Source organism: Brettanomyces nanus, chromosome 4, assembly GCF_011074865.1.
Source record: "Brettanomyces nanus chromosome 4, complete sequence".
Taxonomy (NCBI): Eukaryota; Fungi; Ascomycota; class Pichiomycetes; order Pichiales; family Pichiaceae; genus Brettanomyces; species Brettanomyces nanus.
The window spans coordinates 1,080,550-1,095,632 of record NC_052377.1 but is presented as its reverse complement, the minus strand read 5'-3'; the positions used below and the strand labels follow the sequence as shown (position 1 = coordinate 1,095,632).

General features: G+C 41.8%; 5 protein-coding genes and 1 non-coding gene across 6 annotated transcripts; 2 read left to right on the top strand and 4 right to left on the bottom strand.

The window, feature by feature from the left end:
• Positions 1-5: 5 nt before the first annotated feature.
• Positions 6-1,221, bottom strand: YPT6 (Rab GTPase ypt6; the record flags this gene model as incomplete). The annotated part of the gene is made up of 4 exons (XM_038923991.1): positions 6-25; positions 88-667; positions 1,014-1,141; positions 1,197-1,221. 4 exons carry the CDS (start codon positions 1,219-1,221, stop codon positions 6-8), a joined length of 753 nt encoding a protein of 250 aa, XP_038779919.1.
• A 215-nt stretch (positions 1,222-1,436) lies between these two features.
• FOA43_003741 (uncharacterized protein) lies at positions 1,437-3,320 on the top strand (the record flags this gene model as incomplete). Its single annotated transcript, XM_038923990.1, has 1 exon — positions 1,437-3,320. The coding sequence occupies one exon, from the start codon at positions 1,437-1,439 to the stop codon at positions 3,318-3,320; it is 1,884 nt and encodes a 627-aa protein (XP_038779918.1).
• Positions 3,321-3,388: 68 nt separating this feature from the next.
• On the bottom strand, positions 3,389-4,447 carry FOA43_003740 (uncharacterized protein; the record flags this gene model as incomplete). Its single annotated transcript, XM_038923989.1, has 1 exon — positions 3,389-4,447. One exon carries the CDS (start codon positions 4,445-4,447, stop codon positions 3,389-3,391), a length of 1,059 nt encoding a protein of 352 aa, XP_038779917.1.
• Positions 4,448-4,584: 137 nt separating this feature from the next.
• Positions 4,585-6,639, bottom strand: FOA43_003739 (uncharacterized protein; the record flags this gene model as incomplete). Its single annotated transcript, XM_038923988.1, has 1 exon — positions 4,585-6,639. The coding sequence occupies one exon, from the start codon at positions 6,637-6,639 to the stop codon at positions 4,585-4,587; it is 2,055 nt and encodes a 684-aa protein (XP_038779916.1).
• A 1,533-nt stretch (positions 6,640-8,172) lies between these two features.
• Positions 8,173-8,246, top strand: FOA43_003738. Its single transcript has one exon. It is a non-coding gene; the product is annotated as a tRNA-Val (tRNA).
• A 3,883-nt stretch (positions 8,247-12,129) lies between these two features.
• On the bottom strand, positions 12,130-13,602 carry GND1 (phosphogluconate dehydrogenase (decarboxylating) gnd1; the record flags this gene model as incomplete). Its single annotated transcript, XM_038923987.1, has 1 exon — positions 12,130-13,602. The coding sequence occupies one exon, from the start codon at positions 13,600-13,602 to the stop codon at positions 12,130-12,132; it is 1,473 nt and encodes a 490-aa protein (XP_038779915.1).
• Positions 13,603-15,083: the final 1,481 nt, after the last annotated feature.

Sequence of the window (15,083 nt, the reverse complement as noted above, 5' to 3'; positions counted from 1 at the left end):
TTATACTATTGATTTGCGATTCCTTCTATTCCTTTAAAGTGATACAGAGCACCAAGCTATAATCTTAGCATTGGCATGAAGACATACCCTCTTGAGGAGATTTGTCCGTGCTGACATCTATAGTCTGCACGTTCTGGTTACCGCCACCCAGTGCCTGATCGGCATCTTCGTTCTGCAGCTCCGGTAGAAGTTTGGCGATTTTCTTGAAAAGCTTCTTGACATTGTATCCGTTCTTACTACTTGTCTCTATGAAGAAATTGCAACCCAACTTCTTGGCCTGTTCCTCTCCTTCTTCGCTAGTGATCACCTTATCTTCCAAATCAGACTTGTTACCCACCAGAACAATCAACACATCGGTCCCCCGTTCCGCTCTAATATAGTCAAACCATTTCTGAACGTCGTTGAACGAATCCTTATTGGTGATATCATATACAACGATTGCCACATTAGAATCTCGTATGTAAGAAGGAATAAGGGATCTAAATCGTTCCTGTCCAGCAGTGTCCCATAGTTGTAGCCTGATCGTCTTATCGTCTAAATACATCGTCTTAGAAAGGAAATCTATACCGATGGTTGCTGCATAGTGTGAGTCGAAAGTATCATACATAAATCGTGTGATCAAAGAAGTTTTTCCCACACCTTGATCTCCTAAAAACACTATCTTGTACTTTGTCAGCATTTTCCTCCCGGTTTTATAAGTGTGAATATGAAACAAGAAAGAAAAAAAATGTTGCTGTAATTGTAATTGACCAGAAGTAACTAATAATAAATCTCAACAGTCCTAGACATAAAAAGCCTTTCCTCCCCCTCCCCCATTCTCTGGCAACAAACGCAGAATAAAATTTTTTTCCGCGCAAATTACAATACCTACTAGTCATTAACTCTACTTTAGACAAACGATTGTTGCAACCGATAAAAGACAAAGATCCCTATTGAATGTAGTAAAAACCGAATATTAACTTCACTGCTGTTCAGTGATGCTTCTTTCCAGAATGCTTGATGCCTGCGGTCACCATAGGGCCCTTTCCAGCAGCCTTAGCGGCCATCTGTTTCACAAGCTTTTCTTCTTCCTTCTTCTTCTCTTTGAAGGCCACATCCTGCTCGTCTAAATTCTGTCCCTTTTTCTTAGGCTTCTTTAAAGCTGATATAATGTTAGTAGATAATTCATCATAATTATTCATCGCGCTTTTACTCACGCTTTTGCTTTCCACCCTGTCTCATACTTGAATCAATAAGTGATAAGAGTCAAAGGATCCTTTCTCTTTTCCCTGAAATTTTCGTTTCATAGCGAGATGATCCATTAAATAGTGGAAGACTTATATCTTGGTGCACGGATGCGAGTACGATGGCATTTGTTTTACCCTTCTATTTCCTTGCTCCCTTGTTCGGGGTCTTCCTTTGTTTTACATCAAATCTGCATTTCTTCTCTCCGGGACATGACTATACTCGACACCAAGGATAAAGAAAAGGTGAAACGGACGGTTCCCAAGCCATCCAATAAAATCATCGATGCGACCGTGGCTCGATTGTACATTGCGTTCCCCGATTCGTCTTCGTGGGTTTTCACAGGTCTCAGTGGAGCTATAGCCTTGGTCGATGACCTTGTTGGTCATAGTTTTTTTTTCAAGCTGGTAGATATATCCGGAAATAGGGGTGTCCTTTGGGACCAAGAATTGTACGTTGATTTCCAATATAATCAGGACAGGCTTTTTTTTCACACGTTTGAACTAGACGACTGTCTGGCGGGCTTACTTTTTGAGAACAAGAGTGATGCTCAGAATTTTTATAAGCGGGTGACCCATCGACAGAAGTATGCGTCCAAACAGACATTGCAGAACAAGAAAGCTATCGAATTAAAACGCAAGCCTCAGGCTGAAGTGGCTCAAGTTGGCCTGCGTGGTGATATGTATACTGACGATGAGTCCCAGCAGACCACTAGATCCGGTATATTGAACGAACAAAGGCAGCGCAGAATTCATAATATAATATACTACGATAAGGAGCCGCCTCCAGAATGGAGATCCCTCTACAAAGAATTGGAGAGCGTTGGTATCACGGAAGACATGATCGCAGAGAACAGAGAATTTATTAAGGATTATATTGCCAAGCGTGGGGGACCTCTTGTAGGCCTAGAACCGCCTGTACCTCGGAAGTATCAGTACAAGGTCGACGCTAAGCCGGCGACAATTGCTTCGCCTCGTTCTCGTAGTGGTACCGTCGGTTCTTCGAGCTCCTCTAGAAGAAAAAAGGCTCCTCCCCCTCCACCTCCGGGTGTCAGTGCTGGAGGAAGAAAAGCATCATCAAATTCTGTAACCACCGAATCGGCTTCAGGATCTACTGATTCTCTTGGGTCAATTCCTGAGCCCGCTGCTTCAGCTAGGTCTGGTCCTGGCTCTACTACAACGTATTCAGTACCTCCTCTTCCTGCATATCTACAAAATAATTCGCAGCAGAATGCTACTGCCTACTCTGTTCCTCCTCCTCTGCCACCTTCTCAACAAAGGCCTGTTCCTGCTGTTCCATTTCTTCCTCCCCGTGGTAATCCTGTGGTATCACCTTTTGCAAGAGTCAATAATCTTGCTCCTCCTCCACCTCCTTCCAGAAACAATGGAAGTTATCAACCTTTTTATCAACAACAGCCATCCCAACACTCTGGAAATAGAGTGGCTCCACCACCTCCTCCTCCTAGAAGAGCCGGTCCACCTCCTCCCCCTCATAGAAATTATATTCAGTCTCAGCCTCCTGCTCAGATCACCCCCCTAACTCCTCCTAGAGTACCTCCCGTTCAGCTCCAACCACCTCCTACTAGTTTTCCAACTCTATCGTTTCCCCCTCCTCCTGCTCGCAATACGACTGCTTATAATCGTCCAGCCGCTATAACTCCTCAAGCTCAGGAAACTCCAGCAGTAGTGCAGGCTCCAGATTTCATGACACCCACTGCTTCCGTTTTTGTTCCTCCTCCTCCTCCTCCTCTTCCTTCTACCGCTCCTTCTAGTGTTACTGCCGCTCCACCGCCTCCTCCTGCTGCATCTTCGGGCCCTTTTACTCCTTCACTACCTTCTACGGACCCTGGAAGAGGCGCTCTTTTGCAATCCATTAGAAGTGCCGGTGGTCTAAATGCCCTCAAAAAGACGGATAAGGCGCACCTTGATAAGCCTAGTGTCATTCTTCAAGAGGTAAAAGGTGATACTCCAGCTCCTACTTCTTCTGCTGGTGGGCCAGCTGGTCAACCTGCCACGTTGGCAGATGCTTTAGCCGCTGCTTTGAATAAAAGGAAAAACAAAGTAGCTCAGTCCGACGACGAAGATGATGAATGGTGAGAGATTTCAGCACTACATACTTATATGTGTATATGGTATTATTAACTGTATGTCTAGAAGTTAATAGACTATTCCACAAACTTCTTGCTCCATGTATCTAGCCATCTTGTTCTTGTACTATTACCCTCGTTCATCGTTCTAACCAATAAAGCAGCTTGGGTAGCTTCTTCGATCAATTCCTTACCTGCACTTTTCGCTTCTTCCACATCTTGATCATATATGACCGATGCTACCAAATCATCAACTTTCTCACTTAATTTGAAACTCTTGGAGTTTAGTAGGTCAATAGTCTTTGAAAACTTTATATTGTATTTGGCGTCTGGAATTGACTTATTCAACGTCATAATAAGTAGCTTGATCATCTTGATTTTGCCATTCCACCTCTTGGCAAATTCTATGAGCGTTGTATCAACTTCAGTTTCATTGTGTAGACTCTTTGAATTATGGAGATCGTCAAAGTTGGCGAAATCATTGAAATCTTGATCCTCGGCAGTGGGATTCGCTATCCAATCATTGTATTCTTTCGAAGCATCATTTATAAGCTGATTAGTCTGTTTCAACTTGGCCTTTAGTAGGCCGGAAGATCCTTGCTGCACTTGTCTTTGTAAATCGCTGCATGCCTCCCAAACTTTACCCACTGACACAAGTCTCTGCGATTGGCCTTGATTCTCGGCATCGATAGCATTTTCCAGTTCATTCAAACATCCCATGTATCCGGTCAAAACAATCTTGATACAATTGAGAAGCTCTTCCACAAATACAAAGGAATATTTCTGCTCTTCTTGTTGAAGCTGTTTGGATACACTTACTAATAAGATCATCGAATGCATACCTTCATCCAACTCCTTATAACAAGCATGATAATTCTCCTCAGGTATAAGAGGCTTGAAGACGATACCCAATTTAGTAACTCTCGCATGTACTAAGCTGGCCAATTTCACAAGCTCCTCCAACGGTGAATCGAGTCTGGCAGTTTGGATTTCACTAACAGCAGGGGCTGATGAAGTTGTGCCAGCTTTGGAAGATTTCTCTAATATTATCGTTTCAACCCAAAATGTCAATGCATCCTTAGATGATCCAATTAGTTGCTTGATATCACTTTTTGTTGGTTTCAAGAGCTCTGGCATGGTTTCGGTGATTTTTATTATTCACAGGAGCAGATGAAGTGAGAGCTGAAGTGACTTTCAACAGAAGTTTGAGGATTTAAATTTTTCAGCGAGCTTGCTTACTAAGTTAATTGGAAAGTGTTACATATATAAAATCATTACAATTGCCATAGCATCATAACCATCAATCCTAGCCAGAATGAGTGTTTTGGATTAACGCTAGATTCAGCACCACCTTTGGAGGATGAAGTAGAAGTTGTAGTGGCTGAAGAGGTAGCTGTACCTGTAGCTGTACCCGTAGCAGAGCTTGAAGCAGTACTGCCGTTACCATTACCATACAAAGATGTTGGTAGGTTTTCTTCATCAAGATTTTGGGTATTCTCGTTACCACTATCATAGCAATATTTGTCAAAGCATCTTTGGCATTGTTTTCCAAAATCGGTGTTTCTCCTCTCCATAGACCGTCTTAAGATGGCGCATCCTGCACATTGTGCAAACTCATCATCCAAAGTAAAATTCAATCTGGTGGCCACTTCAAAGCCACCCTGAATCATTGAGTCCCGCTCCTCGTCGGTGAAAACAACCCTAGAGGTATTTGATAGTTCTGTCATATTTGTGTTAGGAATATACACCAACAAAGGTTTCATGTAGTTAAATTCATCTGCGTTATCTCCTTCAATTTCGTCTGTAATCAACGAAGTACCATTGCATCCAAAGAAAACAGGACGAGTGTTCAATCCTTGAGCAATGAAATCGTCTGCACTGTCTGGAATATCATAGAAATTATCGTCAGGGAATGATTTTTCCCATCTGCGCTTAGTAGCAAGTAAAGAAGTGCCGTCAGGCCAGGTGTCGTTGGTATCACCGCTATTATCGTAGGCAAAAACTACATCCACCTCTCTAGCAGGAACCAAGAAGGGATCCATGGGAACACCTTCATCAAAGAGTCCGCCGTCAACCAACTTCAACGTTTTATTTGAGGGTATGTCGGACTCGTTGGATGGCAAGGTGGATTCAAAGAAAGGATTAGCCATGAGTGCATATAAAACATCCTGAGTGTCTGTATTCACCATGTTGAACAAAGAACTCAACGTGCTGACAGAGACGTTGAAACTAGATCCGAGCATGGTTCCACTTTCACTATCCGTTAGTGCGTCAAGTGCGGTTTGGTTACCACTGGTGATCTCTGGCAAGTATTCGGACCAGGCAGCAATGAAATCAGATGAGTAAGCCACCATTAAGCCGGCATTATCAAACTTCACAGTGCATTGTTTGGAAGAGTTAGCTGGCTTACCGGCCTTGTAGGAGGTACCCAAATACTCCATTTCAGTGAAACCACCAACAAATGGAGACCAGGAACCAAACTCATAAGGAGAAATCTCAAACACATTATACGAAAAGTCTGACATGTTGGAATCGACTCCACCAGTGGCAAGAATCATTGGATATGGCATCTCGTGGTCAACGAAGGCATCCATTGTTTGGATTTCTGACCAGGCGAGATCGTCACCGTCATCTTCATAGTTAGCAAACATATACTTCGATAAAATCCGACCGAAAAGATCGATAAGGGTTATATCATAGCCGGCGGTTTCTCTCACTTTAGCCTCTGAAAGTAGATTGGCCCAGAATGTAAGATCTGTAGACACGGGAGACTCAGTAAAGTTCCAAATTTCATTATTGTCGAGAATTTGGTCGACAGAAGACCAGTTCTGGAAAATCAAAGAAGAAAGCATGATAGATCCTCCGGAAAGTGCAGAAAGATAGACAGCAGAATCCAACAATCCTTGCAAACCGGTCGAATTTCCTGAAGATTTCGTTCTCGAATCGAGAGCTGATATCTCTCCGGCACCGGTTAGCAAAGCCCTGAAAGAGCCACCAGAGAAGGAGAGTCCCACATTGATTGTGGATTGGCTGTCGTTTCCATTCTCAAAATAATCGTCGAAGTAGTTATCACCATCGAAGTCAGTCAAGTTGAGTCCATTCAAGAAGTCGACGAGGTTGGAAGTGGTTTTATTTCTTCTACCCTGGACCCATTCGTATTCATTTTCAGAAAGCAAAGTGTTCTTCCTCAACAATCCCTCAGATTGTCCTCCAGGAGGAACCATAACGTTCTTAGATGGACATTTGCCATAGGATGGAGCGTAGTTTGCTGCCGTAAGGGACACAAAAGATGCGATCAATGCAAAAGCCGATTGAGGTAACAGCTTCATTATATTTTGAGACTGAGCAAGACTCGTAAACTATAAAATGAACCACGGTCCGGTTTTTCTATTTTGGGCAATCAAGACTACTTCACGCATATATATATATATTCATGTATGTTTATGCATCGTCAAGTTGGAGAAGCTCGGTACGATGAAAAATATCTGGAAAAAGAAACGCTTTTTCCCCTCTCAAAGATGACAATCCCGAAGAAGACACTAAGAGAAATAGTCGAAAAGGTTTTTTTTCCATATTATGTTCAATATTTACGAGGTCTATTTATTTTTTTTGTTGGTCCCTATTGTTAAAACGTTTGTTGGAAGAACAAAATGATGGACATCTTCATAACATGAAGTGTTATTCAGAGGAAACCTTGGTGCCAGCGTAACCCAGCTATTTCCAAAATATATTGGTTCGTATCAGGATAAGATTCCTCCGAGGATCCACGCTGATAATTGCCCAAAAGGGTAATTTAACTCGAAGGATTATCGATTAGTAAAGTTGAAAAGCCCGGAAAGTCGGTTTTCTTTTAGTTCATTGAACTTAATCCTCTCTTAATCATTTCGATAAATTATTTTTCAGACCATCAGTCCTCCTTTCTTTTCTCCTTCGTGAATGGTCCATCTAAGGTGCCAGGACTTATTACAATAAACATTTAGCACAGCAAAGCAAATACAGAAATAAAACGAGAAGTCGTGATCTTTATATCACCACACAGTTTGTTTCCGCTTATTGCCTATTCACTGTTTAGTGGAATCGAAACATTATTTTTGAAGATGGCGCTTCAAAGCCAAAAGAATAGTTTAATTCATCAATCAACCAAAGATTTAGGCTGAAGAATTGGGATTGTCATATAAAATAATATTTCAAATGCACTGATAAGAGCAGACTATATGGAAACCCGTTCTTTATTAACTTTGAATAACCATTTTAATTCAAAGGCTTCTCATATGGTAAAAATATAATGTGTGGAAATCACAAATAGTGATTCGACAACATCTACAGTACGAAGTATCGAATAGATTGTTGAAGGGAAAGCATAACTATTTTCGTGAATGGAAAAATAACATCCAATGCTGAAAGCCGATAATATTGGTGCAATGGATTTACCCCACAAAAATCACTCTAAATACAGAACATTTGATGGGAATATTTTAGTTTGCAATATTCCACTACGTTGCAAAAGTTAATTAATCATGCGTAAACGTGTTGTGTAAATCAAAGATTTTTCAGTTGCTTCACAGAAATAGAATCTTATCATTTCCTTGTTTTCTAAATGAGTCGCATCCATCATGAATTTCAAATGAAGGAGCTCCTTCTTCCGCAAACCTCCAACCTGTGAATGACCGGAGAAATCATATAGCAGTATCAATTCAAATTATGTAAACAAAATTCAAAAAAGCCTAATATGATCTCATATATAAAATTATATTGCTCAACTAGACCACATCCTAAAATATGATTTTCACAAAGTTGAATCAAGTAAAAGGTCATCATTATCCTTTTATTTATTAAAGATGTGAACTTCCTTTTCCATAATTGGTCGGATAGTCTAGTTGGTTATGGCATCTGCTTAACACGCAGAAAGTCCCCAGTTCGACCCTGGGTTCGATCAATAATTTATTTTTTTACATTTCTTTTTTTAAGTATCAGACTTCATGCCCTTGGGTCCATATTCTTACCAATGGCTCATGGATACATACCTATTATTGTACAAATTATAAAAGTGGTAGAAAAAAATAGAAGCATGCTCTATAAATCCGTACATAAGCCTAAGTTCGCTTGATCGATACAATACCATAGAATGGCTTGCTCGTACCGTTAAGAGCCGCTGGTTTCTTTAACGCTTGATGCTTTGTCAGACCGTAGTAACCGGGCCTTGCCGGGATATTAAAATGTGATTTCGAAGAACTGTTCGGCTGCAACGGAATTGTTGATGGTGCTAGCGGATGAATATCTGGAACGAACTGATGATCTGAAGAGGACTTCGTAACCTTGAGTTCAAGCTTCTTGTATGAAGGTAGTTTCACTCTTGGAATGGGAGAAAATGATGATTTATCAGGCGAAGAGGGGCCAAAAACATCGGACGGAGTAGAAATGGCTGGAATAACACCAGAACCCGTGCTTCCAAAAGCAGGTTCTCTTTCTTCCGAGTTCACGTGAATGGTAGAGTTATGCTGCTTCTTTAAAGGAATGTCGATATTCGTAGCCTTCCTCTTTCCAAAGGCGGGAGTGGTAGAAACTGACACCGGAGAGGGATATTTGGCCCTAATCTTTGACCAGAACGAAAGTGGAGGAGGATGTGGTGACAGAAACTTCGTATAATCAACAAGCTCATTTCCTTTCGATTTCTTTCCTCCTTTTTTCAGAGATGCGGCACGAGCCTTTGAAGAAATTAAAGTAACAGGACGTTTAGAAGTGGCAATCGACAAGTTAATCGATCGCGAAGGAACTGCAGCCATACCAGACGATGCAGCCGAAGCAGCTAGTTTGGTAGCTATAGGCTGTACGGGTGTCGGCTCCAACGAGCTCCTTTCACTAGAAGAGTCGGATTTGCTGATTTTGGATTCAGCCATCATGCTTCCGGTAGAGGATGCCAATCCTTTGTAAGAATCTGCAGGCGCTAAGTGCACCCCACCAGTATCAATAGATCTATTAAGAGAGGAGACAATAGAAGAGGATATTACCGGTAAGTGCGTATCGTCGAACTTAGGGGTATCCGCAATGTATGAAGTGAGAAGGGCAGTAGCCACTACAGTGACAGTGATAATCCTATTCGATGAGACAGACACGTCAAGTTGTCCTTCCGCCACTCTATTGTCACCCAAAGAATTGTACACGTCGGCAGCTCTCCTGAGAATTGATTTATCCCTAAAGATATCCGAGGTTGAAATTGGTGCCGAGAGATTCCTCTTATGCTCTTCAATCCCAAGCAGCTCTTCTCTCTGTTGCTTTTCCCGAACAAGCCTCTTCTGCTTTCTCTTTTCATACTCCGAAGAAATCCACTGCTGCTTAACGGCTTCTTTAGCCGGCGAAGGGTATAGGGTCTGTGCTCTTCTAATCACTCTTGCGCGAAGATCGTTGTCTCTATTTCTATCGATATTTACTTCTCTCCATCTTTTCTTCCTCTCTCTGTTTTCAATCCTTTTCCGTTCTTTCTCTCCTATATCCTTCAGAGTATGCGATCCACGTTCAGAAGAAAAGCCAATAACCTTAGTTACTGCAGATGTTACAGCATCCCTGATGCTAATAATTCTCTGCTTACTAAGCTCTGCATAAATATAACCAGAATCCACTTTAGAAAGATCCATATTCGATAATACAATATCCAATAGACTCTGCTGATGATCCATGCTGTTTATTTTCTTGTCTCCATTTGACAAAAATTTCCCTTTATCAGTGCCCATTCTCTGTCTCTGCAATGACAGAGTTTCGGCTATCGACATATGTGGACTTGGTACACTTGATATTTGCTTATTGAATGTAATCGGTCCATTCGCAGAGAAAGCCAAAACTGTCTTTTTAAGGGGCTTCTCGATTGTCGAAGAACGGTGGACACTACTCCCGACATAAGACTTCTCTTTGACAAATCGAGGTAAGCTTGCGCTGGAATAAGAACCGGTTTTGACTGATTCAGAAAATTGAGAAGAATGCTCTTGATTTATAGACGGCGACTTAGAGCCTTGTCCGGTCGCAAGATATTTTTGATACGCGGTAAGCAAGACTTGACCAGAAACACTGGGTTCATGTATTTCACTCTGCGGCTTGCCTAATTCAGTAAGATACTGTTGTGGAGTAGTTTTCATGGCAGTGGCAGACATAGCAGCATTGACCATCGATTGCGCAAGACCAGAAACAGAATGCTTATCTTTCATTGAATCGGTAAAAGAAAATGATATACCAGGAGTATGCGTTGTTGATGATGGAGATTCTGCAGCTGCAAATGCAGAAGAAATCCTTTTCACTTCAAGATTGTCCTCATTCAGGATGCCAGAAGTAGCCCGAAGGCTAGATATAAGGGCTTCCGGATTTTCTGACGCCATTTCCAGAGCCTTTTCCATAATATTATCCCATTGCTGTTCATTACCAGACCCTTTGAAGGCTTTCAGCGCGTCTTTGGATCTCCCTGTGGACCTCATCTTCTTTTCCGTTTTGCTCTTCTTTTCCTGCTTAGTCTCACGAAGAGTTGTCTCCATTACATTTTGTGCAACCTGTGCCAAGGCTTCTTGTAGTGTAGTGTCATCAGTTTCTGGCAAAACCGTCGAAATGGCGTCATTATCCGATTCTGACTCCAACGCCGACTCTGATCCGAGTTCGGAAGTAGAATCTGATCCAAATTGGATTTCTTCTGTTACAGAATCCTCGAATCCTGATTGTGAGGAATGCAAAGTATTCGAAATAGCTTCATTCAGACCCTTCGAAACACTGTCCTTGCTCTTGATACCCTTTTGTTTATCGTGTTGTAGTTGCTGCTGTTGCTGATCCTGTATAGGCACCTGCAATGCCTCTTCAATAGCTTTACTCAACTCCATCTCGGCAGCCTCGGCATTAAATCCATCATCCTGAGAGATGCTCGTTGTCATCATCTCACCACCATCTTGGACCCTTAAGGCCTCATAGATAACATCCTGCATTACCTGCATCTCGTTACCTGTATCACTATCCTTCTTGCCACCATCAGGAGAATAACCCGTGCTTACCTCTGAGCTGGCCATACTTATAGGTTGCCGTTCAAACCGTCCCGATCCATCTAATGCCTTTTCGGCCTCCTTGTCTATATCTGTGGAGTTCTGAGATTGCTTCAATGGCTTTCCAGCATCTTCAACTTTTAAAAAATCTGCATGAATGGCGTCCTCAAACACACTGTTAAGCGCACTAGCCTGACGTATCACTGGTTGCTTCTCAATAAATGTTTTCGGCTCCTCCTTATCCTCTGCATGTAACAGAGATACCGTATTGCTCACGAGTCGCGTAAGCAGTTCATTGGCACTTCCTGAAAGCTTTGCTGTTGAATCTGAATCCACGTCTTGTGTATAACCCTTGTTCTCATCCCTACTATGCTGGAAGACCTGACGGGTGGCAGCACTAGCTGCCTCACTAACCGCAGATTCAAGTTCCTTATCATACACCCCCGGAGAATAGTCCTGTTGCTGTGACATGCTCAATAATCCAAAATAGAGTTTCTTTTCTTATTGACTCTATCGTTCGTTATAAAGCTGATATCCGTATTACCAAGCTTTCTCACCGCAAAATCGGTTTATGATTCACTCAAACGTTAAAACTTGTATCACTTTAAAGTAAATAAAAGAAAGAAAAAAAAAGAAATGGAAGAACAAAAAAAATATGAATTACATGAAAATTTGAGGCTTCACATTTGAGACGCATGAAAAGTGCAGATTACGTCGATCGATCCATGATGGCTCGGATCCAAAGCATACTAAAAGGAGATTAAAACTGATAAATTCATTTAGACTAAGGCGTTATACCAAAGTAGTTCCCTAAGCATCGTAGTTTTGGGCAGAAATGTTTCCACCTTTACCGCTCCAGTTAATGTGAATATTCTTTCCAGCCTTCTTCTTATCGTCCTCATATTCAGGCAAGATTTGAAAAGTGTGAGCGCCAAAGTAATCTCTCTGGGCCTGCAATAAGTTGGCAGGAACTCTCTCAGATCTATAACCGTCGTAAAAGGCCAAAGCAGTAGAGTAGGCAGGTGTTGGAATACCGTTGAGAACGGCTTTTGCAACAGTCTTTCTCCAACCAGGTTGGGCTTTCATAACAGCAGATTCAAAGAATGGATGGAAAAGTAAGTTCTCGAGATCCTTGTGCTCTCTGTAAGCCTTGGTAATCTCTCCCAAAAATACAGACCGAATGATGCATCCTCCTCGCCACATCAAAGCGATCGATGGGAAGTTCAAGTCCCATTTGAACTCCTTGGCAGCCTCTCTAATTAGCATGAAACCCTGCGCGTAAGAAATGATCTTAGAGGCATACAAGGCCTGCTCCAAGTCGTCGATGAACTGCTTCTTCTCCGATTCCGAAATCTTCTCGACAGTCGGACCAGACAATATCTTGGAGGCTCTAACTCTCTCGCTTTTCAACGCAGATAAGCATCTAGAGAACACGGCCTCTCCAATTAAAGTGACTGGCATACCCTTGTCCAAGGCATCGATGGCAGTCCATTTACCCGTTCCTTTCTGTCCAGCTCTATCCATGATCTTCTCAACCATTGGAATGCCGTCCTCGTCGTTAAAAGCCAAAATATTTCTGGTAATCTCGATCAAGAAAGAATCAAGAACACCCTTGTTCCATCGGGCCATAACTTCAGAAATCTCCTTATCAGGCATACCTGCCAATCTCTTCATCAAGTCATAAGATTCACAGATTAACTGCATATCACCATATTCAATACCATTGTGCACCATTTTGACGTAATGGCCGGCACCGGCAGGTCCAACCCAATCACAACATGGCTCTCCGTCTGCTTTAGCGGCAACAGCTTGAAAGATGGGCTTAATAGCAGGCCATGCTTCAATTGAACCACCAGGCATCAACGAAGGACCATATCTGGCACCTTCTTCACCACCGGAAACACCGGAACCAACAAACAAAATATCCTTAGACTTCAAATACTCGTATCTCCTGGTAGTATCTGGGTAGTGGGAGTTGCCTCCATCAATGATAATATCACCCTTCTCTAAGAGAGGAAGCAACTGTTCAATAACACTGTCAACGGCACTTCCAGCTTTAATTAGCAGCATGACCTTTCTAGGTCTTTTCAAAGAGGCAATCATCTCTTCCAAAGAGTGGGTACCAATAACGCTCTTACCCTTGGCAGGACCTGCAAGGAACTCATCAACAACATCAGTATGTCTATTGAAAACGGCAACCGTGAAACCGTGATCGGCCATATTTAGAACCAAGTTCTGGCCCATCACGGCAAGGCCTATCATTGCAATATCAGCACTATCCATGTTAGTAAAAGGAAACTTACTGAGTAGGAGAAGAAGAAAAAAGATCGGTCACCTATAAGATAGATGCATGGCTCAACTGATTTGTTCTCCGTGAAAAACAAAATTGCCGGACTCCAATGAAAAATTTCTTAGAGAGCTGCATCTAGTTGAGCTAACTGGAACTGAACAACAAGGGAAATAGAAGAACTCGAGTTGTTAGTTGTTTCGTCCAATTGACAGACGTAAGAATAAACTGGTGTCAGCAATTTTGTGTTTACGAGAAGTAATCAAGGCAAAATGAAATAGGGATAAGCAAAACAGCAATGGACAGAACGAGACAAGGTAAGGCCATTGAATACTCAGCCAGCCTCTCTAACGGTGTCCTCATAAAAACTCATCCTATATTCAAAATAGCTGTTAATGCATTACTGGCAATTACTTACGTTTGTTGTGCCATCTTGAGAGTTAGCAATAGAAATTGTATAGAACACTAAAGTGGAAAATGAAATCGATTAGTCCAATCACCCTCAATTTGATGAAGAAAGGCGAATGGACACAAAATATATTTATATACAGTAATTTGCAAAAAAGAAATGCAAATTACGAACTCTCTGAAAGCTCAACTGCTTTACTAAGAAACCGAGAAGTCTATGTAAGCAACAGATAGGTTGAGAGTTTAGGGTGTTCTGTTCTTATAAGTCCGAAAAAACTTTTCTCGTTACGGGGATTAGGGGGCGGATACCACCGATCCATTTGCGGGGAAACTCAATTAGATTTCAAGATATGTGAAGACAACCGCAATGGCGGTAAAACGGACAAATACGTATGATGCTCATTGTCTACTCTTTTGAACAGATTGTCATCATATACGTGTCACGATCCGTAAACCGCAGCGAGTAAATTTTCTGGGGGATGAATGGGCAAACAGATTTACAACCAGACCGGACTCTGCTTCTTTCGGTTGGCAAATCCAATTTTGCTTCTTGTGGATATTGTCTAGCTCTATGAATATTGCGTTTTTTCGGAGGACAACACTCTTCTTCTCAGGAAAACAGGAATATGTGGTTACTTCATTTCTTTAGTGCTGGTACTAGTCTTCGGTCATCTCTAGAGTAAAATCGAAACAATATGGTGACTATCTTTCGATTTAATTGATAAAGACATACGTCTTCACTGTTGCATCAATTATCCACATACTCTTCCCTTGGTTATTATCAGTAGCTAGAAACAGTTACACCTTTATAGTAGTAGCACTTATATTATAGGACAAAGTTCCTATCTCCTTCCGATTTCGCACAATTTGCAACCGGAGCTCAATTCTGGGTTCCATCGTACAAGTTTATAAAAATATACCGGAAAAGACTCTTGAAACAAGAAAACTAAAATCAAAGAAAATTATGGCATAGCCTTTCTTCATGCCGTACGCTTAGATGCACCAGTGAAAAAGGAATCTTATTCGAATGCTCTGCAAAATCATAAAAAAGAGAAAATCTTTATGTAAC